Below are 23,337 nucleotides of genomic sequence, written 5' to 3'. Positions count from 1 at the left end.
AGAATTTCTATGTGCACTCTAGTAGGGTGCCAATCTAAATGACACTTCCAATGTTTGTATCTGCTAATCAGCAAAATTTATGCAGTCAACTGAGTAATCTGCAATGTACCATATTGCTACCTGACTGGTAGACTTCAAAGTAGCCCTGGATCACTTTGACAGTTTGTTGGTATGTCATACCATCTGAGCATGAGACTGTTTATAAAACTTCATCAATAATTTTTTTCTATAGTGTTAAAATGACTTTTTGCACAAATTTTAATAATATGTACACACTGAACACAACATTTATTTTTCACATGTTACAGTCTTGACTATGCCATTTGATGTGACTTTGCTTTTGAACCGTAACTTTTTCTTAGAACACATCTACTCCTTCCACTGAGACATGTCACAATTAAATTCAGAGCATGTAACACACAGAATAAAATAATTATTAAGGTCCACAAGAACAAAGAGATGGTGAACTTTTACATAGCAGACAGCAGTTATCCGACAGGAACCTAAAAGAGTATAGATACGTATTCTTTCACGTATTAGGTTCCTTTATGTCATTAAGAAGTAATTATGGAAGTCACCTGCATGAATAAGAGACAATAGACAATGATACCAAAAAAATCAGTCTGCTGCTGCCTGGTACTATGTTTTTGAACTGTTTTTCATATAAGGTCTTCCACAAAGCATTTTAACAGGAGTATCAAAGTGGATGGCAACACACACACATACAGGAATGAATGTGGGATGATGACTCCCAAAGTCCCATATACAAACAATGTGTTACAAATAGCTGCAATTACTACACTAAAATTCAATAGTCTCAATGTTCAAATTTACTTTGTCAATTAAATTTATTTGATTAAGTGCATTAACATGTGGTTTGTCTTCTGTAAATGCAATCACAGCATCAAAAACCAACTTCTTTGCTTTAACAATAAAATTAATAAGAGGTTACTTTGTATTATGTAAATTTTAAAAAATTAAAGTATTTATCTTGACACTGCACTGAAACACTGTAACATTACCTGCTTTTATCTTCTAGTGAAGAATGCAAGAAACTAGGTGATGTGATATACACATGAAACCAAGTTACCAAGGGTCTTCCAGCATATACGTGCAGATGAGATCCAACATTCTTGGAATTTCCTTTCCTGTATTGGAGAAACAGGATAACGAATGTCTCGTCACAAAATTACAGCAAGAAAATGCTAAAAGGCTCTCAGCAAGTTCCGTAGACTTAAGGAAAGGGGCACATAGGGTACACAAACGAGAAAACATGTACAGGTACAATTGGAAAAGAAATTCCAGGAATGGGGGCATTTGCACCCCATGAACTGAAATACAAAAGAATTAGAACAGTTACTGACTGCACTTACATTGCTAAAAATCTCTGACTTAAAAATATAATTTAACTTTATTTTCAGACACATAAGTTACCATGTAGGCTAGACAGAGCAAGTGCATGACTTATTTTGTAAAATTCACAAGTATCTAAAATTTTACACATACTACGATTTATGACATCATTATAGGTTGTGAATTAAATGTTTCTCAAAATACTAATTGTATGGCCACATAAGTACCCATATTTGCACACATTAACATGGAAATTGTGTCACAGATATTTTGTTATTCAAAAAACAAAAATACTGAAGAAATCAGAATACAAATAAGAAACAAACAGTGTCTAATTAATAACAGCTAAATAATAAATCCCTGCTAACTGAAGGAAATGTAAGTTAAACCTGGAAAAAGTTGTCACCTCCAGCTCCTTACCCACACCTTGTGCCAATCTCTACTTTCTGAAACTGAGACTAATTTAAATCTGAATGATCCACTACATTACCTTCTCATCAAACACCAGTCCGCACTACTCCACCTGTAAGTATTTCTATTATGTTTTTCATTTCCTATGTTTTCCCAGCACAGAAACTGCATTCCAAAAGCCTGAGACCAAATCTAAGTCTGTGTTGGTCGAAATTTCATTATTAACTTATATGTCAATCGAGCAGCACTTCTCTTCACTTTGCTTCTGTATTACCCTAAAACCAAGTAAAGCTACCTTAATGCTACATGTATCGTTTTATTGTTACTTCAGTTGAATTTTTGACCCAATATTCAACAGAAAATAACACAGAAACTGGATCTTAACTTCTCACTTCCTGTGAATGACAATTGCAATTGCAGTTCACCTCCCAAGGCTCAGGCAAGCTCACATGTATTAAAAGTGCCTTAAAGGGTAGGGACAACAATCACCTTGTTTGTGTGTTCTACGTGTGATTAAGGATTAATTGTGACATCTGAATAATATCTAGCAGTTTCTTTTAATGTGCCTGCTTGCCACTCAACACCTGTATGTGCGTAGTACAAATCTATCCTTTTATATTGTTGTATTAGAGGAAATCGGAATTTTTGTACTCTGGCTGGTGCACCAGCTTAAGTGGGGCTAATTTAAATTTGCATTTTACACTACATTACCTTTCTATCAAATGTCAGCCAATATTAAAAGTAACAAACATGGTAAATTGAATGCATATTAAAAATAACTAGGTCAACACAAGTAAGCCTGGAGCTTGGCTGAAGAATGTCACCACTAGAATCTCAAAGTAGAAAGCAGAAGTACGGAGTGAACAAATAGTTACTTGTGAGGAGTGCTATATGCACTGAGTACTGCAGGCCGAAAGACGCAGCACTGCGTAAAACACCAAACACAACAATCGTGAATCCAATAACAACTGAATATGGTACTGCAATAGATACTAATGTTAAATATGCCTCACATGGGTGGACTATCAATGAAATTTATTTGCTTCATGCCTACTGGATGACTAAATTGAGGAAGGTCTGAAGAATGAGCTATAATTTTTATACCACGCAGTAGTAACTGTGTGATGCCACAATCCATTATTCAAACTGGCCACTCGGTAGTCCACAAATTTGTGGCTGTGTATAGTGGGAATATTCAGATGCCAAATATGTGAATCCCTAGTACCTGTAGAAAAATGACATATGGGGCTGCTATCTCATTTTGGACTGGGTGTACTCAACAGTGTGGAACTTTTCTGAAATTGTGATTGTATCTTTAATTTTACAGTAAACTTCATAATCATGCTTGTCTGGTGCCATCTTAGTTCAAGGACCTCACAGACTGCTCACCATATTTATTTAATCTCTATCCCATTTAGCATTGGTGCAGTACACTGGGGACAGTATACGGGGTGGTCCATATGAAGTTTCAGATGAGATTATCTCGAAAACTATACATCAGGTAAAAATAGAGGGTAAGACAAGTTCGTAGGCTCAAAGGGGACATCAAATGATACTACACGTGACCTTCAGCCCCCCGGTCCCCTTGGGCGGGGTGGGTGGCAACTTTTAAATCTTAAGTGGAAACACCCATTTTTTATTGCAAATTTGGATTCTCCATAAAAAAGCAATCAAGTTTTGACAAACATTTTTTTAAACCATTGACAGATGGCGCTGAAATTGAGAAAAAAGTAAAATTGGGTAAAAACACCGATTTATTTAGAATTATCCGAGAAAGATGCATAAAATCGACAAAAATGTGCACCAATTCTTTCGTTACGCCAAATTCAGCTATTTTTGTAAAAAATATACTGTATCCTACTTCTAGCGTTACTCAGGAACAACGACATGGACATAGTAGAACGGTGTTCCCATGAGGTGCTTCATTAGTGAGTCCCCTTGCCTCTCACAATTTGGGGTGCTTAATTAATGAAATTAGCCACGAATAAATTGTTCTCTCACAATTTGGGGTGCTTAATTAATGAAATTAGCCACAAAGAAATTGTTCAAAATTATCTCCATTTGCTTCAATGCACAAAGTCAATCGTCTGCGAAAGTTGTCCACAGTTTTAAGCAGCACATCCTGTGGTATGGCTTCTGCACATGCTCTTCGAATGCGTTGCTTCATATTGTTTCAGGTTATGGTCTGTCTATCACACACAATATTTTTTAAATAACCCCACAAGAAAAATTAAGATGATGTTAGGTCTGATGAACATGGAGGCCACTGAATTGGTCCGCCGCATCCTATCCACCGACCAGGGTAGCGTAAATTTAAAACATTCCGCACATTATTAGCATAAGGGGAGCTGCAACATCCTGTTGGAATGACATTCATTGCCTAGTTTCTAAATCAATATCTTCCATTAGCTCCAACAAATCATAGCAGAGAAGTTGTAAATAAGATTCCCCAGTAACATTTCGGTCAAAAAAATACGGTCCTATCAAGTAACCATTTAAAATTCCACGCCACACCATTAACAACCATTTGTGTTCATTGACAACGGGTCTGTGCCAGTGTGGATTCACAGGGGACCAATAATGACAATCATGACGATTTAATTCGCCACTGTTTTTGAATGTGGTTTCATCGGTGAACATGACGCATCTAAAAAAAATTCACTGTCACCTCTTACCATTCCCAAGGCCCACTGGCAGAAATGCATGTGTATTTGCATATCTTTCGACGTTAATGCCTGTGTCAGTGTGGTATGATACACATGATATTTATGTGCTTTCAAATTCCTCGAAACAGTTGATTTCGGTATTCCAGTTTGTCTTTGAATCACACTACTCATTTCAGGATCCAGTTGAACACAGGCGAGAACAGTAACAATACGAGCGTCATTTTCACTGTATTCGTGATGACGAGGTGGGCGGTGTACATATTCATTTCAAGCTCGTTGCATGCAATTTCGAATAATGTTTTCGCTTGGATGTCGTCTGTTTGGGAAACAATTTGCATACAATTGTACAGCTGCAGCGTAATTGTTATTGCATTTACATCAAAATTATCATCATTTCAACAATCTCTGTAGGAGGCTAGTGAGCCATGTTTTGCTAAAGAATAATTTACTTTCGTCAGTCAATGTTTACGGTTCATAATCCGAAATTGGAGTGATGTCTGATCACATTGCACCAACCTTTATACTGAGCTATAGTTCGCAGTTTGGCCATGGTAGCACCATAGTTGGATGAGTAATGCAGTTGTGAAGAGTTCCCTAATGAGATTTTTATACCATTCCACCTCCCTCCATCAAAAACTGTGGTTGATAGGATAGATTCTGGGAAAAAAAGGAGGAGAGAGAGAGAGAGAGAGAGAGAGAGAGAGAGAGAGAGAGAGAGAGAGAGAGAGAGAGAACTTGATTACTTTTTTTATGGAGAATCCGAATCTGCAATAAAAAATTGGGGGTTTCCATTTAAGAGTTAACCCCCACCCGGGGCGGGGGCCACATGTAGTATCATTTGATGTCCCCCTTTGAGCTTACGAACTTGTCTTACCCACTATTTTTAACCTATGTAGTTTTTCAGATGGACCACCCTGTATTCCACCTCAACAAACTTTTTGCTATCACCAAACCAGAGTGAAACTTATTTCAAACAAAATGTGGCTGGACAAACCACAAGACTGCTGATATCCCCTTAAACACTAGCAATATTGCACAAAATGAGAAAGCAGAAATTAAATATTTTTTAAATAGACAAGCATCCTTAAAAGGATTCCAGACCATATTTCAAGCACTTGGATACAATGTAACCTCACATCAGTAAACACTTATTATCCTAATTCAATAGTAAATCAATGCCTTGTGTTTCTTTGCAAAAACACAACAGCTATAATACACTGGCAATATACTCATATTAACAAGTACAAGTTAAGCGAGTGTGTGTGTGTGTGTGTGTGTGTGTGTGTGTGTGTGTGTGTGTGTGTGTGTGTGTGTGTGTGTGTGGAGGGGGGAGGGATGTCTATTTTATCAACATTTATTAATAAGACAGCAAAACACTAAGGATTGCAGCAGGCAGTGCTGCTGATTGGTGGTAGCAGACAATGCACGGCAGGGCGGCACAAAAGATGGAGAAGTTGAACAAAGATGACATTGCAAACTAGTGTTTGCATGTCTTTCAGGGTCTCTTGTAGTTATCGACTGCATTATAGGGTGGTCGAGAGCAGTCCACATAGCCACAGTAATAATATAGTATCTCTTTCAAGATGATTTCATGGAACAGTCTGCTGTTCCAGCTCTACATCCCAATCAGATAAATAATAGCTACTTAATTTCACCATATTGTAGCATTAAGGAAAAAGCAGAAAGTAGACAAAAAGAACCAAAACCTTCAAAAAACCTTCAATTTAATGTAGTTACTACACTTAGTAAGTGGAAAGATTACTTTTACAGCCCAATTTCTGACCATCTGAACTGTCAATAACTTACGTATCACCGCAGTAATTTTGTTGAACTGATTTGCATGCCATAATCAATGAGCTTATTATTCTACTTCATTACTACTTCTTTGTTGTGAACACGTGATCCATTAAAAGTTCACAGAATATAAAGGTGTTCAAACAAACGACAGTTTTATTCTTAATACAGCCTACAAATGGTGCTCACTGTTGCAGGCAGCACATCAAGTGCAGAGGATGCCTGCCTGATGCAATTTTTCATCTCTTCACAGTTTTTAAACTGTTCTGTGTACACTACATCCTTCAACATCACTCAGAAATAGAAGCAGAGGATAGATGGATAGTATAACCTTGCTGGCCAAACAACATGCACACGTCTGCCTGTTGTTTTATTGAGAAAGCAGTCTTAGGCTGCTTGGGGCACAGGTGGTGCACAGTGGCTGTGGACACCATCCTCTTGCATCCACATTATTTGCCTTACATCAATACATCCGAGGACATCAGGCAGTTCTTTCTGAAGGAAGGTCATTATGTTATGCCATTCAACAACATTGCAATTGACAGACAATTTATGTTGATGAGCTGCTCACACAGCCAGTGGGGGTTCACAGACAATAATGATCCACAGAATAATGTAGTCTACCTGTGCTGCAAAGTACTGACTTGTGTGAATACAGCCTTCATAAGAAAGCCAGCAGCGTGGTTTAATGCTGTAGCTGACTGGCCTTGACCTTCACTGAAAACTTTCACTGCGTTTTTGAGGCTTTCAACATGTCACACACCATGATGTATGTTATATTCTCTAGTGAGCATCCATGTACTATTGCATTGATCTGCTTTGTAGCATATACAATGCAACGGCATTTTGCACATGCCAGTTTCTTTGGCATTTATCTGGGCAGAAATCCCCAGCGTCCCAAGCTCATTTTACTACAGCCAAAAACTTGTCTGCACTAGGGTGTTTCCCTACTCATTCTGGATAACTTCCAGGATACATCCAAGCTACCTCCCTGACATTTCTTTACACATGTCTGGGCAAATCAACTTTATATTACAGTATCTTTTCAGAAAGATTCACTACAGCAATAACAAAATGCACGTCCAGAAGAGCCTTGCCAGCACTCACCCTTAATCAAAACTGTGCCTCCTACTTCTGAAGGTGTTTACATGTTGCATTCTGCATGTGCCATGATGGAAAGAAGACTAAGATGCATTCACTTCCAGCTCCCTGGTCCTATTGTAGTTGGAACTGGTCCTATTGTAGCTGCCATATTGGTAAATATTTGTTCACCATGTCCCTTCTCATATTCCGCCCTGCCCTATGCTGTCTGCTACTGCCATGCGACAGTGCTACTCAGCTGCTGCCGGAGAGCCTTATTCTTTGTGTTTCACTGCCTTGGTAATACATATTAATAAAACAAGCATTGCATTAACCAAATTTGGGACTGCTCCATAAAAAAGAGCACCAAAATTCTGCTTTAAAAACCTTTTACTTACAATGGGAAACAAACAAGTTTTCCACTGACACTGGTTGTCAGACAAAATGTGATGAGCAGTATTTATTTTTTTTTTTAGGGCAGAATCCATTTCAACACTGGAAAAATGATACTGCAAATATCTGAGAACCAGTAGAGAAAATGTGCCTGATGTCTCTTGGGAGACACACCCTATACGGTGAACACATTGCAGCATATTCTTCATGACAATGACTAGTTCACTGACAGGCAGCTTATCAAATTGCCTGTCTGGAGCACTTGCTGTGACTTCTTACAGGTTTCCATGCTCCATGAGGAGTAACAAAGGAAACAGAGTTTAGTATCATTTCCTTTACTTAAATTCATTTTCGATTTGTGGATGTACAAATTTTCATTTTATTCTACCAACACAACAATTTGGGAATGCACACAGCCCTTGTTGACCTTTCCCAGATTTCTTAGCAATGCAACATCTGTGTGTTAACCTGTCTCAACTTAATGTTTTGAGAGGTGATGTAAATTAGTTTTGATTTTCAATATCCATAGGCACCTTTACAGTTAAATATTTACATGGTATAAAAATTATTCTCTCAAAGCACGTTGTTTTGAAAATGTTAACGCTATGCCCTTGGAGATTTTTGTTTTATGGACATCGGCCATAGTCCAAGACATATTTCTCTGCACCATGTTTTATCTTCCAATGCTGTAGACATCTTCAGAGGCTATAATGAATCGAAAAGCAGTTACAATCTCAAAAATGCTCAGCAAGCTGAACTGACAACATTTTCAGCTTTAAAAGACTAAGCATTAGGCAGATATATTAAAAACAAAGATTCCAAGACTTACCAAGCGGGGAAAGCGCCGGCAGACAGGCACAATGAACAAAACACACACACACACACACACACACACACACACAGAATTACTAGCTTTCGCAACCGATGGTTGCTTCTTCAGGAAAGAGGGAAGGAAAGGGAAAGACGAAAGGATGTGGGTTTCAAGGCAGAGGGTAAGGATTCATTCCAATCCCGGGAGCGGAAAGACTTCCCTTAGGGGGAAGAAAGGACAGGTGTACACTCCCCCACACACACACACACACACATATCCATCCGCACATACACAGACACAAGCAGACATATTTAAATATGTCTTTCCCTTTCCTTCCCTCTTTCCTGAAGAAGCAGCCATCGGTTGCGAAAGCTAGTTATTCTGTGTGTGTGTGTGTGTGTGTGTGTGTGTGTGTGTGTGTGTGTGTTTTGTTCATTGTGCCTGTCTGCCAGCACTTTCCCGCTTGGTAAGTCTTGGAATCTTTGTTTTTAATATATTTTTCCCATGTGGAAGTTTCGGGGGGGGGGGGGGGGGGGGGGGGGGGGGGGGGGGGGGGGGGGGTGCGGGCGCACACATAGTCTAGCTCAAGAAAGGATTACTGTATTTACTCGAATCTAAGCCGCACTTTTTTTCCGGTTTTTGTAATCCAAAAAACCGCCTGCGGCTTAGAATCAAGTGCAAAGCAAGCGGGAGTTCTGAAAAATGTTGGGGGGTGCCCCCACAACTAACTTCTGCTGTCTAATATATGTAGCGCTACACAGGCATGCTTTGTAGGCACAAAGATAAATAGTGGCGCCAAAACCTCTGCGTCAGTAAACAAATTAAAAAAAGGTGGAAGACGAGCTTTTTTTTTCTCCGCCCCGAGTTTCGACCATTGAATTTTCATACATTATCCAACGAAGTAAATACAAATTCCGTATTGTTCCTCTTCGTATGTTGCAGAATTTCAATGTACCACGAAAATCCGATTGGCAAAAGTATTTGGGGTGTTTGTCAATATGGCCAACTCTACGTACTGAATTTCTCCTACCTGTGAGAAGAGAAGGTTGCTAATAGGCACCTGATGAAATGTGAATCAAATGCAGTATTCTCTTCACCATAAGAATAATACGAATATAAACATTTTGCCATGTATTCTTTCGTGTTTGCTGGTATCTCATTTAAATCCTGTCTGCCTAATAAACTACGAAACTAGAGTGAGACAACAGCAAACATGGAAGAATATACATATCGTGTCATGTTTATATTCGTATTATTCTTATGCCTAATAGTGATACAGTCAGAAATGAAGCATGGCAAATGAATCGATTTTTAAATCTAAGATGACTAATTTCTGTGAGGAATTTGATGTACTAAAGAAGCAGCCGCATAGATTTTCAAACGGAGAAAAATTTTCGCCCAACTCTGGTTCAGAACATGTTCTATCATACGCAGTCTATTATTTGGTTCTTGTTGTTCATTATCAAAGGAAGCAGCAGTGTAAGTAACAACAAATAGCAGTCTCTTGCCATTGTTTCGCTAATGAGATGATTCCTCTCTTTTTTGTTTTATTGATCGCGGCGGCAGGCCATAAAGATACACTATCAGAATGCGACAAACAATGCATGACACAGTACAGTAATGCATTTTCAGCTTAGAGTGACGTAAACACCTATAACAAAGAGAACGGCACTTATCAGATCAAAGAAAAATAAGCAATCGATTCAAACCAGACGAAGCACGTGAAAAAGGAAGGAGCACCTGACACGTAGCAATGGCTACCTGGTAAAGCTTAACTGCTAAGCTTACGACTCGAACCAAACTACTGTAGCTGTATCGTCATTCATTCGACCTAAATTGTGTCTCATATTGCAATGGACCAACTTTGTTTCGATTTGGAGGTGTGGCCTAAGACTTTTCTCTCCCCTTGAATTTCGAGTCTCAAATTTCAGGTGCGGCTTAGATTCGGGAATTTTTTTTTCCCTTTATTTTGAGTCTCATTTGTCAGGTGCGGCTTAGATTCGAGTAAATACGGTAGTCTGAAAGCTAGTGCAGTTTACAGTCTTTGCTTTTTTGAAACTTGGGATCCAAATGGCTTACAAAATGATTTTTGCCAGTCCTCAAGTGTACTTTGCTGTTGACTGGATTATCATTGATCTTTACGGTAGAACAAGGAGCGTTCTGCATTTGTATACCCTATCACAAGTGCTGATATCATGTCACTGCTGATATTTGTCATCAGCAACAATTACAAAAAGGATAAATTGCTAATCATCGTAAAGATGACATGTGGAGTTGTAAACAGGAACAACGACACTGAGCTTTGAAGCAAAACCTCCTTCAAAACACACACACACACACACACACACACACACACACACACACACACACACACCTACCTGCTATTTACAGTTATTCTGGTCAGACCAACTGTTGCACTGAACAAAAACAGTAACCTGGAGTGGAGCAGGAAAGTGGGAGGGATGTCGTGGGGTGGGAGGGGAGGGAAGGAAGAACACTGTTTGCACTGTCTGATGGAGCGTGCAGGGACTAGAAAGTGACAGAACCAAGTTGCTTGACACAGTGTCAGTGGCAATGAAAACTGTTCGGTGGAGGGTATGGGGACAGTAAGTTATTGTAAGTTGAGGCTGGGATAGTTTCAGGAACAGAGAATTTGTTACAACAGCGAACTGGACAGCTAAGGAAAGCTGGCGGCTGGTGGTCACGGGGAGAATCCAGATGACCTAGGATATGAAGCAGCAATTGAAATCAAGCACATTATGTTAAGCTGCATATTGTGCCACAGGGCAGTCCACTTTGCTCCTGGTCACAGTCTGGCAGTGGCCATTCATTCTGGTGGACAGCTGGTTGGTGTAGTCATAACAATACAAAAAAAACTGTGTGCTGCAGTGCTGGTATATGACATGGCTGCTTTCACAGGTGGCTCAGTCTCTGATGGGGGCAGGATAAGCGTGTGACAGAACTGGAATAGGAAGTCCTGGGTGGTTGGATCAGGAATGTTCTGCAATTAGGCCTTCCACAGGGCAACAATCCCTGTGTTAAGGGACTGCAATTGGGAGTGGCACTGGGATGGACAAGGATGCTTTTCTGAATAGTGCAAATGGGATTTACCCTTACAACACATTCTCCACCCCAGAAATTATCAATGCCTCAACCTACGATAACCTGCCGTCCCCACACCCTACACCGAATAGTTTCTGCCCCTCTGTCCTGTCACCATCTCGAATCCATGTCACCTCACCTTCACTGTGCGCAACACACCCTCCAGTTCTTTCCTCCCTGTGGTCCTCTCCTATTCTGCCCCAGATCCCTCTCCCACAGCCTCCCAACACTGCACCTGGCAGCTTTGACTCACCACCTTCTAGTCTCTGCATGCTCTGCCAGAAAGCACTCTTCTCTTCCTCGACACATATCCTGTTATCCATTCCCCTTTCCTGTCCCATTCTAGACTGCTGCTTTCATTCAACCCGACAGTTGCAGTCTGCCCAGAGCAGATTGAGATAGCAGTTTGTGTGTGTGTGTGTGTGTGTGTGTGTGTGTGTGTGTGTGTGTGTGTGTGTGTGTGTGTGTTTTCCTTTCTTTTTTGACGAAAGCTTTGATTGAAAGCTCAGTGTGCAAGTGTTTTTAGTTGTTCCTGTCTGCAACTCAATGCATCATCTTTATGATGAATAGCCATCTATCCTTTTCATAACTTGATATTCCAACCTCGATTTTCCACTGTGTGTTTTGATGCTAGCAGCTAATAAAACATAAATTGTGTTTTAGTTTCTCCACCTCATGAAATGGCAAAATAAATTTAACAAAGAGAGAAAAACAAAGACAGAAACAGGTACTACATGGGCATTAACATTTAACATCTGCACATGCACTAATAACTACTCACTAAAAAACAATGCAGGGAAATAAGATATGAAATCATGGTCTCACAATGATCTGATAAGAGTTTTTCCACTTGTTTATTCCTTCAACTTTTGAAACAATTTAATCATTTGGTGTGATATCGCCTAGCAACACAGCAGGTTGCCCGTGCAACCTGTCGAGCACAAATGTATTTTGTTGGAACAGTAGCCTCCTTTGCAGTTTACAAGATGGTTACTAACATTATCACCAGTCATATGGGGGAGAAGGGGGAGACCACATGCACAAGTTAGAAGCTGTGAATGCGAGAGCAGAAAGTGATGATTCTTTACAATGTTGCTTGAGATTCATAAATTATGAGAAAGCTTTTCACTAAATTTTAATATAATCCGTACAAATTTCATCAGAGACACAGTTTCAATAGATTGTCCCATACTCCGTGATAGAGTGTAGGGGAACGATGCAGGAGACCTGCACCGCCATATTCAATTAGACTAGCAAGAAAACAAACTAAAAATGAGATGGGAAAAGCTTGCATATCAACAAAACTAACTATTCTAGAACAAATTTCTAGATCATTCGACTGGGAAAATGAAGAAGGAATATATTTTAATGGACCATATAACACTGCCTTTGTTTTAGTGGCACTGTACTGTTAGCCTCTAGTGCATATGAATTTCAGCAAGGGGAAGAACTTCATAGTTCAAGTATGAAAATAAGCATGAAAATATTATAATTCGATTAGTGGAAAATCCAGGATGGAATGTAACACTATTATGAAAAGGAGAATTGCTACTCACCATATAGCAGAGATGCAAAGTCACAGACTGGCACAACGAAGACTGTCAGAAAATAAGCTTTCAGCCAACAAGGTTTTTGTCAAAAATCTCTCTCTCTCTCTCTCTCTCTCTCTCTCTCTCTCTCTCTCTCTCTCTCTCTCTCACACACACACACACACACACAGTCTGGGTAGCATGGCTTCAGCTGCCAGAGACTCGTAGTGTGTGTGTGTGTGTGTGTGTGTAGCTTATTTTGTGACAGCCTTTTTGTTGTGCCTATCTGCGACTCAGCACCCTGCTATATGGTGAGTAGCAACTCTCCTTTTCATAATATTGTTATAATTCGACTAAAAATAATGTACAATCAAAAAGAAAAATTACAAATTAATAATGGGGGTCTGCGGTTTTGGTAAACTATATATAGTATTCAAAATTAACTTTCTGATGTCTACGAAACCATAAGTTTACATTTAATGTGTGTTGCCAGTGTTGACTTCAATCAGCCAAAGTTGGACTTCTAAAAGTGAGAAACCATTAAAAAACTGAAGATGCCTCAGAGCAATGGAGAAATGCACATGGAAATTGCCACTATAGGCAGGAAAAACAAATTCAGACTGGAAGATCAAATTATGACTGTACACTGACAGAGAGGTGGGCAGCATATACAGCCAAGTAAATAAGAGGACAAAATCAAACAATGGAAAATCCAGGAAGCAATAATGACAATATTATGAAAAGGATAGTTGCTACTCACCATGTAGCAAAGATGCTTAGTCGCATATAGGCATAACTAAAAGACTGTCAAACAAAGCTTCTGGCCCAACAGGCCTTTCATCAGAATTGGGGAACACGTGTGTGTGTGTGTGTGTGTGTGTGTGTGTGTGTGTGTGTGTGTTTGCCTAATTCTGATGAAGACCTGCTGGGCCAAAAGCTTTGTTTGACAGTCTTTTTGTTGTGTCTGTGAATCAGCATCTCCACTATATGGTCAGTAGCAACTATCCTATTCAGAATATTTGTCCTACTCTGTCTGTCCACATTTATTCAACTTTCCCTTCTAATCTACCATTTGTCAAATGCTTTATTCCTTTTGTAAAATGCTTTCTTACTAAGTCTAACTCAAATGTTTAAAAACAGGTATATATTCTGGAACACTACTACCAGACTTTGAACCTGTATAGTGTGCCTGGTCTGGTGTTCCTTTGTACTTCCAAGCTTCAGATTCTACAAATATTTTTAATGCTCTGCATAAGTGCATTACAATAATTTTCATTTCCAACAATTTAATCACTGATACCAAAAGCTTTCATATCTTATTTTCTTGTTTGTATTTGTTAAAATTAAAACTTTGACATTTAAATGGTGTAAGGGAAATATATACCAGGAAAAAAGGTAAATAAATAAAACAAGACACCATAGTCTGAATGACAAATTTACCTTGCAGCATAAATTGGCTATGAAATTTCTCTCCTAAAGTAAACAAAAAGCTTGCAAGACAACTTAATTCAGAATATATGTTACACAAGGAAACACCTCAAGGTGCACAAGTCAGCCAGTGATAATTGTTGTATCTTACCATATGATCAGTTCGAGCTTTTGCTTCTTCAATAACATCAAGACATTTCCTCCTCGTCTCTTCATTTTCTAGTGTTTTCCACGCCTTATTAATAACTACAAGAGGAAAAAATATAAATGTCAAATAATGGATAATAAAACACACTTCTTTAATTAGAGAGACCAGATTAGCATAATCATTGAATACTACTATATTTACCTAAGTGTAAGACGATTTTCATAAGACGACCCCCTTTATCTCACAAGGCTTCTTGAGAAAAATTTATTTTGAACATATTCTTGACTAATCACAATTATAAACTGTTTTCTCAATAAAGTATCTGTCTAAAAAGTTAACATTATACCTATCGTAAATTTATGCCATTTATTGATTGTCTACATTTCTGATACTACAAGGAGAAATAAAATAATGAGAAGAACTGTTTTATATTAATTTATGGACCATTTTCTTTTTTAGAATTTTCGCTTCTAGCCTTGTCACATATGGTATCACCATTTTTATTCAACATCCTAATAGCACAGCTGTGAAATTTGTATCCCTGTTCGCTGGCCCTTCTGAATATGTTAATTTCTGTTGTGGTTGTTACCCGTGGGACCTGAGAACACAGCTGTTTTTATCTGAATATGCATCAGATTTTGATTCTATATCAATGTGAGAATAGTGTAACAGGAAATGCTGCAAATGGTTCAAATCTTATATCTCTGGCAGGAAACAAAGGGTGTTATTAGGAAAGAGAGACGTATCAAGCTATCAGGCATCATCCAACTGGGAACTAATTACATGTGGGGTCCCACAAGGTTCCATTTAAGGGCCCCTCTCTTTCTTGTGTATACCAATGACCTTTCATCAGTAACATTACCAGAAGCCAAGTTCGTTTTGTTTGCCGAGGATACAAACATTGCAATAAATAGCAAATCAAGTGTAGTCTTAGAAAGGTCAGCTAATAAAATATTTATAGGCATTAATCACTGATTCCAAGCCAATTCTTTGTCACTAGACTTTGAAAAAACACACTACATGCAGTTCAGAACTTGCATACGATGACAAGCAGATAGAAGACGTGGACAACGTTAAATTCTTGGGATTACAACTTGATAATAAATTCAACTGGGAGGAGCACACCACAGAACTGTTGAAGTATCTTAACAAATCTCTATTTGCAATGCGAATTTTGTCAGACACAGGGGATATAAAAATGAAAAAGCTTGCATACTATGCTTACTTTCTTTCCATAATGTCATATGGGATTATCTTTTGAGGCAATTCATCAAGCCAAGCTAAGCTAAAGTTTTCTGGGCAGAAAAACGTGCAGTATGAGTTATATGTGGTGAGAGCTCAAGAACATCCTGCAGAAGCCTGTTTAGGGAACTAGGGATACTAACTACTGATTCCCAATATATCTATTCGTTAATGAAATTTGTCATTAAAAATATATTGCTTTTTCAAACCAACAGCTCAATTCATGGAATCAATACTAGAAATAAGAATAATCTTCACAAGGATTTAAAGTCACTTAGTCTTGTACAAAGAGGCGTGCATTATTCAGGAACACACATTTTCAATAACTTGCCAGCAGCCATAAAAAGCTTAACAACCAATGAAATTCAGTTTAAGAGAAGCCTAAAGGATTTATTGGTGGCCAACTCCTACTATTAAAAAATAGAAAGAAACTTCAACATGGGAAATATATATTAAAAACAAAGATTCCAAGACTTACCAAGCGACAAAGCGCTGGTAGATAGGCACAATAAATAAACCATACAAACACACACACAGAATTTCTAGCTTTCGCAACCGACAGTTGCTTCTTCAGGAAAGAGGGAAGGAGAGGGAAAGACGAAAGGATGTGGGTTTTAAGGGAGAGGGTCAGGAGTCATTCCAATGCCGGGAGTGGAAAGACTTCCCTTAGGGGGAAAGAAGGACAGGTGTACGCGCGCACACGCGCGCACGCACACACGCACACATCCATCCGCACATACACAGACAGGACTGTAACCCGGGAGGTGTACACGATCAAAGGAAGAGCCACGTGTGAAAGCACCCACGTGATTTACCAACTGACCTGCCTACACTGTGACGCTTTCTATGTGGGAATGACCACCAACAAACTGTCCATTTGCACGAATGGACACAGGCAGACAGTGTTTGTTGGTAATGAGGATCACCCTGTGGCTAAACATGCCTTGGTGCACGGCCAGCACATCTTGGCACAGTGTTATACCGTTCGGTTTATCTGGATACTTCCCACCAACACCAACCTATCCGAACTCCGTAGATGGGAACTTGCTCTACAGTATATCCTCTCTTCTCGATATCCGCCAGGCCTCAACCTCCGCTAATTTCAAGTTGCCGCCGCTCATACCTCACCTGTTTTTCAACAGCTTCTTTGCCTCTGTACTTCCACCTCGACTGGCATCTCTGCCCGAACTGTTTGCCTTTACAAATGTCTGCTTGTGTCTGTGTATGTGCAGATGGATATGTGTGTGTACGCGTGCGAGTGTACACCTGTCCTTTTTTCCCCCTAAGGTAAGTCTTTCCGCTCCCGCGATTGGAATGACTCCTTACCCTCTCCCTTAAAACCCACATCCTTTCGTCTTTCCCTCTCCTTCCCTCTTTCCTGAAGAAGCAACCGTCGGTTGCGAAAGCTAGAAATTCTGTGTGTGTGTTTGTGTGTTTTATTTATTGTGCCTATCTACCGGCGCTTACAAAGATGCTGTGACTTGCCAAACGAGAAAGTGCTGGTAGATACACACAATAAAAAACACACAAATTTTAAGCTTTCGCAACCCAACGTTGCTTCATCAGGAAAGAGGGAAGGAGAGGGAAAGAAAAAAGGATGTGGGTTTTAAGGGAGAGGGCAGGCAGTCGTTCCAATCCCGGGAGTGGAAAGACTTACCTTCGGGGGGAGGGGGGGGAGAGACAGGTGTATACACACACACACACACACACACACACACACACACACACACACACACATACAGACGCAGGCAGACATGTAATCTAACTTCTGCACCAATTCAGTGCAGTAATGTGTTCATTGTAGGTAAGTATTTAGTAGTTGTATTACAAGTTTATCACCATATAAATAAATATAAAACTTTTTTATTATAAATTCAGAGCATTAGTATTTGTAAAATGATTCTTTCATATAGCATTCATTAAAAAATGACGGCCATGCCACTTGAGACATGTGGAATGGTACATTAGCTTTATTTTTGTTTGAGTTGTAAATATTTGTCATGCATTGTTTTTCTGACATGTTCTACATCCTGGAGGACCACCTCACTATGGATCAACTGGAGAATGTTACAATGTTTCTTGCTTGCGAACTTATCATCTGCCTGCTGCACTGTCATTGGCTACATAGGACCAATAGCTGACCTACCCCCTTTTGTTCCCACCATACATTACACTGAGCATCAATAACACTGTGGCTTGGAACATGTAAGTATGCCACTGGCCCCAATCTAGACTCTTACTGTCTTCTGCAAAAATACCTACAGTTGTTGAATAGTTGTCCAATTTTCAAGTAAATCCAATTCCGAATACAACTCTACTCATGCAAACTGCAGTTTAAATGTGGTAGACATTCCTAAAAAGCAACAGTATGCTGTGTAGATTCCCATGGTTGGAAGCACAATGTAGTTTGTTGTCCACACACTATTCCCCTCCTCTCCCCACACTCTTCTAGTTCTCAACCAAGCTGGTTATCACTGTTCGCCCTCCAAACCTTCCATAGTGCTGTGCTTGAGCAACTGTGAAAAACAGACTGCGACGTCTTCTAAGGTGCAAGTCATATGTAACAGCAGCAACTAATACATTAATAAAAGATAAAAATCATGAATCAGTCCAATTCTCTAACTTTCGCTCATCGTCATCTACTGACATCAGTTGGTACTATCTCCATAATGGGTCTTGCTGCTATAATTTATTCTTGCAATATCAATTACAATCTGTTTAATTCTGGATTAATTTCCCTTCTTGTTTCATCTGAATGTCACTATCAGGTTCTAAAGCCGATTAAAAGCTGGTAATGTTTTTACTCAGTATTCTGCTACATGAACAGCAACTGAATCTCTCATTTGCAATTCACTTAGTAAATCATTCAAATAAAATATTGTTCTCAGTTCAGAATCAAGTAATGGGTTTTGAAGAAAATTTCCACTTTTGAATGTTACCTTTAGTTAAAAAGCTGCATCAATGTTTGTTTGCAGTATTCATACATGGATGAGAACTTTTATTGCAAACCTGTTCAAATACAACACAAGTTTGTTTGACAATAAAATTTAGTGCTACTTCCTCATGTGTTTCCCAAAATTGTAAAATGTTAAGCAGAGCAATAAACTGTTGTCGTGGCTAGTTCATAGTTTCACATGTATCCCTCGCACTAGCACCACACGAGTGAAATGTCATGCAATTGTTCAAACCACATTGATATTGTATCAAGCATCTCACCATATCAGAACATCTTTACCCTCTTCAAACACAAATATTGTTTGCCAGATGTCTCCGAATTATTTCATCATTTCACAACAAATGGTGCAATGAGTCTAGCTCTACATAATCACTACTGGAAATATATGTAAGGTTGGGAGTGACTAGACTGACAGGGGTTTTCTGGCATACACCAACTGAACAGAGTCCAACAACCAAGAAAAGTTTGGCAAGCAATACTTGAATAAAAAATGCAAACAAAGAACAAATAAATTTATTTCAATGCCACAATAGATTCACAGAAACCAAAAATGTAAAGGGGACAGTGTATACATCTGTATGTTTTAAAGAGAAGGAACTCAGTGTATCATGAAACCAATTATAGCATAAAAATTGTGCAGCACATCAGGAAGATGTAAGTATGCATTTAACAATAATGAAAAATAAACAGGATAAAGAGACTGCACATTACTACAGCACATCAAACACCTATATTGTTGAAACTTCCTGGCAGATTAAAACTGTGTGCCCGACCGAGACTCGAACTCGGGACCTTTGCCTTTCGCGGGCAAGTGCTCTACCAACTGAGCTACCGAAGCACGACTGACGCCCGGTACTCACAGCTTTACTTCTGCCAGTATCCGTCTCCTACCTTCCAAACTTTACAGAAGCTCTTCTGCGAACCTTGCAGAACAGTACCGGGCGTCAGTCGTGCTTCGGTAGCTCAGTTGGTAGAGCACTTGCCCGCGAAAGGCAAAGAGTTCGAGTCTCGGTCGGGCACACAGTTTTAATCTGCCAGGAAGTTTCATATCAGCGCACACTCCGCTGCAGAGTGAAAATCTCATTCTGGAAACATCACCCAGGCTGTGGCTAAGCCATGTCTCCACAGTATCCTTTCTTTCAGGAGTGCTAGTTCTGCAAGGTTCGCAGAAGAGCTTCTGTAAAGTTTGGAAGGTAGGAGACGGATACTGGCAGAAGTAAAGCTGTGAGTACCGGGCGTCAGTCGTGCTTCGGTAGCTCAGTTGGTAGAGCACTTGCCCGCGAAAGGCAAAGGTCCCGAGTTCGAGTCTCGGTCGGGCACACAGTTTTAATCTGCCAGGAAGTTTCATATCAGCGCACACTCCGCTGCAGAGTGAAAATCTCATTCTGGGTCTATATTGTTATTTTAATTTTTAACCCTTTTGCTGCTGTGTGCATGCACACACACCCTGCAACACCGTTCCCCAAGTGTTGTGGGTGCATATAAGGACGTCAGTCAGTTTTCCTACAGTACTGTGGATGTCTGAATGCATTCTGAGCCACCAACCTCTCACTGTTGCCGATCAGTTACTTCCATATTTAGTTGAATACAAAAATTTTTCGTATTTATCACACAACATATGTGCCTCACTGCAAGCTATTGTTTGCGGAGAACCTTGTTTCGATATCTTTAATTGTTTATGAGACAAGACTATTGGCATCGAGGACACCTTCCCTCATATACAAAACTGAGTAACTCAAGAAAAATGAGATGAGGTCCTGCTCCCAATTTTAAATAAAATCTAGACACCTTGTCGACATTTCAATGTATGAGCTAAAACCAATCACATGCTAAGTTTACAGAATGCATTTTTTAACTCTGCAAAATATTTAAAATTTCTTGCAATATTTTACCTAATTTGCTGCAGCACAGTAACTATGGCATAAATGATAACAAATTCAGCCTTTTATCAATCAAAGATATCAGAGCATAAGATGCATAAAATTCAAATTTTTTCTCCCACTAGTTTCTTCTTGAAAATGGATGGTAAGTATTTCATAGCAGCTGGCAAGTCAACATGGACATCGGATATAAAACCCAATAAATAGAGAACAAAATGAGACATCATTCTGCTCTCAATTTTAAATAAAATTTTCGTATCTTGTCTACATTTCATACACTACAAAGTATAAACTAAAATTGCCCATACACAAATTTTCACAATGCATTTTTACCTCTGCAAACCCTTAAAAATTTGCACCATGTTTTAATTAATATGATGCAGCACAGTAAGTATGATGCATAACGAAAGGAAATTCAGTTCTTTATCGAGTGAAGATATCAGATTGTAAGATGCGTAAAAATCTATTTTTTCACCTAACAGTTTTCGAAAGATCAAATGACAAGTATTTCATATAAGCCAGAACGCCCTCTTTCAGCAAAGGCACAGTATTTGGTGATTAGTAAAGCCATGACAAAAGCAGCCTCAGCACGGAATGCAAAGAGCTTGTCTGCAGCAGATAGTGTGTTGCCATTATGAAGTATCCACCCAAGAGAGCACAATTTGTTTCACTGAAATGTTCTCCAAATGACAAGACTGGGAGTTCAATTTCATATTGCTTCTTGTAGGCAATGTATTATCAGATTAGCTCTCACACAAAATATTCTCCCAAAAAGAGACTCTGCAAGTACCTCCCACCCCCTGCCCAACCGTCTTATCAGGCATTTTGCCACATTTCAGTTCCCCTCCAATACGAACAACTTTTTTTTGAAGACCACAGACTACATCCTCCCCCGCTTCAGCATTTATTATTCATATTATTGTGTATGCTGTGACAAAAGTGAAAGCTACTTTTTCCAAAACAAATTTGTCCTCATCTGTCTAAAGATTACTCTATGCTAATTGAATAGATGACATTGACCCTTTTTCTTTCATAAAATCAACTTTTATTAAAATAGAGTGAAACTGTCATCCTGAAAAATTGCAACTGAAAAGATATCTCCAACCCCCAAACAAAAAATAATTACACAAATACATAAAAAATGTTCAACAACAAAATGGGAGAGAAATAATAGTTGAAATTGTTATATACACCTGCCCCCTCTTCATATTTATAGACAAAAACAACAGTACAGTAGAGACAGAATAGCAGCACATTCACCCAGCGTTACTGAAAATGTTAATCAGCTTTGGTTTCAGCCACAAATTAAGTAACAATGATGCCTATGATTAAAATACAATGAGTAGCGTATTATTAGTTATACTGGTTACTGCAGTACAAAAAAAAAAACAATTTATAGACATTGGCTTCAAAAATTCACACTCGAAGGGTCTGTGTACAAGGATCTTAAAACACTAAGTGAGTAACAAACATCACCTTCCTCCAACTAGTTTTGACAAAATAATTCTCTAACTTGAATACTCACTTTCAAATGCTTGCTGAGCACGTTCTTGGTCATCTGGGTTCTTGTCTGGATGAACCAATATGGACAGCTGAAAGTTAAATTTTATTAAAGTTTCAGCATTTCATACTCTACGGAAGGAATAATCTGACAACCAAATTGACACAGAGATGACCTAATGAACATACGGAAGTATATTCAAACAATGCAAATTTAGCATCAGTTCTGATCTAATGTCTTTAAAATACTTTATATTAGTGACTTAACCAACAAAATTACAAATGGCTGCTTCCATTAAATTTCAGGGCAAGTCAAACAGAACTTTCAGGATTAAAAAATCTTGTGTACATCTAGATCCACTACCCAACCTTTGTTCCCACCTGTATACTATCCACTGTCCTGTAGCAGTTTTAGTCACTGACTGCATATTTCAGATTAGATTCTCACCTCCTGCCAATGATTCCGAAATTCAAATTTCCAAGTTCAAGAAGATTTAAAGGCCATATTCCAATGACAGAGTGTCTATGCAGAAGGAAGTTCACCTCTGTGTGTGTTGTGATTTAATGTTTTTCTTTCACTAACGACACTGCTCTCTTCTTCAGTAGGTGATTCTGATTACTGTGAAAAAATTTGGAGGACCGGGTACTTCAGATCACCACAACCTCCACTTAATTACACACAGAAAAGAGGAAGTCAAGAAGCTCACTCACAGGTATAAGAAAAATGAAGGCTTTTGTTATGTCTGTAACACTTCCTGTTCCTTCGTTTACTGGTAAATCAACACAGCTGCTATCATCAAATCTTCACAGTATGGAGTCATATTCAAGTCTCTTATTTTCATGCTAATACTTCAATGTAAACTTTGCAAACGTTAAGTCCATAACCATGGAATGAGCCTTACTCAATTAAGAACCCCAACACAGGTTGTACATTGCTCTTTAAAAGTAAAGCTGTCCAAGTCAAATGCTGCTTTAAAACACAAGAGTGCTTCACTAATGACACCCCTATCAGAGCTGTTGCTATGATATTGCCTTTCTCCAACC

General features: G+C 39.0%; 1 protein-coding gene across 1 annotated transcript in view; it reads right to left on the bottom strand.

The window, feature by feature from the left end:
- Positions 1–23,337, bottom strand: part of LOC126281913 (dnaJ homolog subfamily C member 8-like) — a 78,959-nt gene that overhangs the window by 11,934 nt on the left and 43,688 nt on the right. Inside the window, exons 3-4 of the mRNA XM_049981244.1 lie at positions 22,319–22,385; positions 14,719–14,813 (exon numbers count right to left, since the gene is read on the bottom strand). Of these exons, the coding sequence (XP_049837201.1) occupies positions 14,719–14,813; positions 22,319–22,385 (162 nt within the window). The remainder of the gene's footprint in view (positions 1–14,718; positions 14,814–22,318; positions 22,386–23,337) is intronic.

This window comes from Schistocerca gregaria, chromosome 1 (genome assembly GCF_023897955.1).
Source record: "Schistocerca gregaria isolate iqSchGreg1 chromosome 1, iqSchGreg1.2, whole genome shotgun sequence".
Classification (NCBI taxonomy): domain Eukaryota; kingdom Metazoa; phylum Arthropoda; class Insecta; order Orthoptera; family Acrididae; genus Schistocerca; species Schistocerca gregaria.
This window is presented reverse-complemented; position numbering and strand designations above follow the sequence as displayed.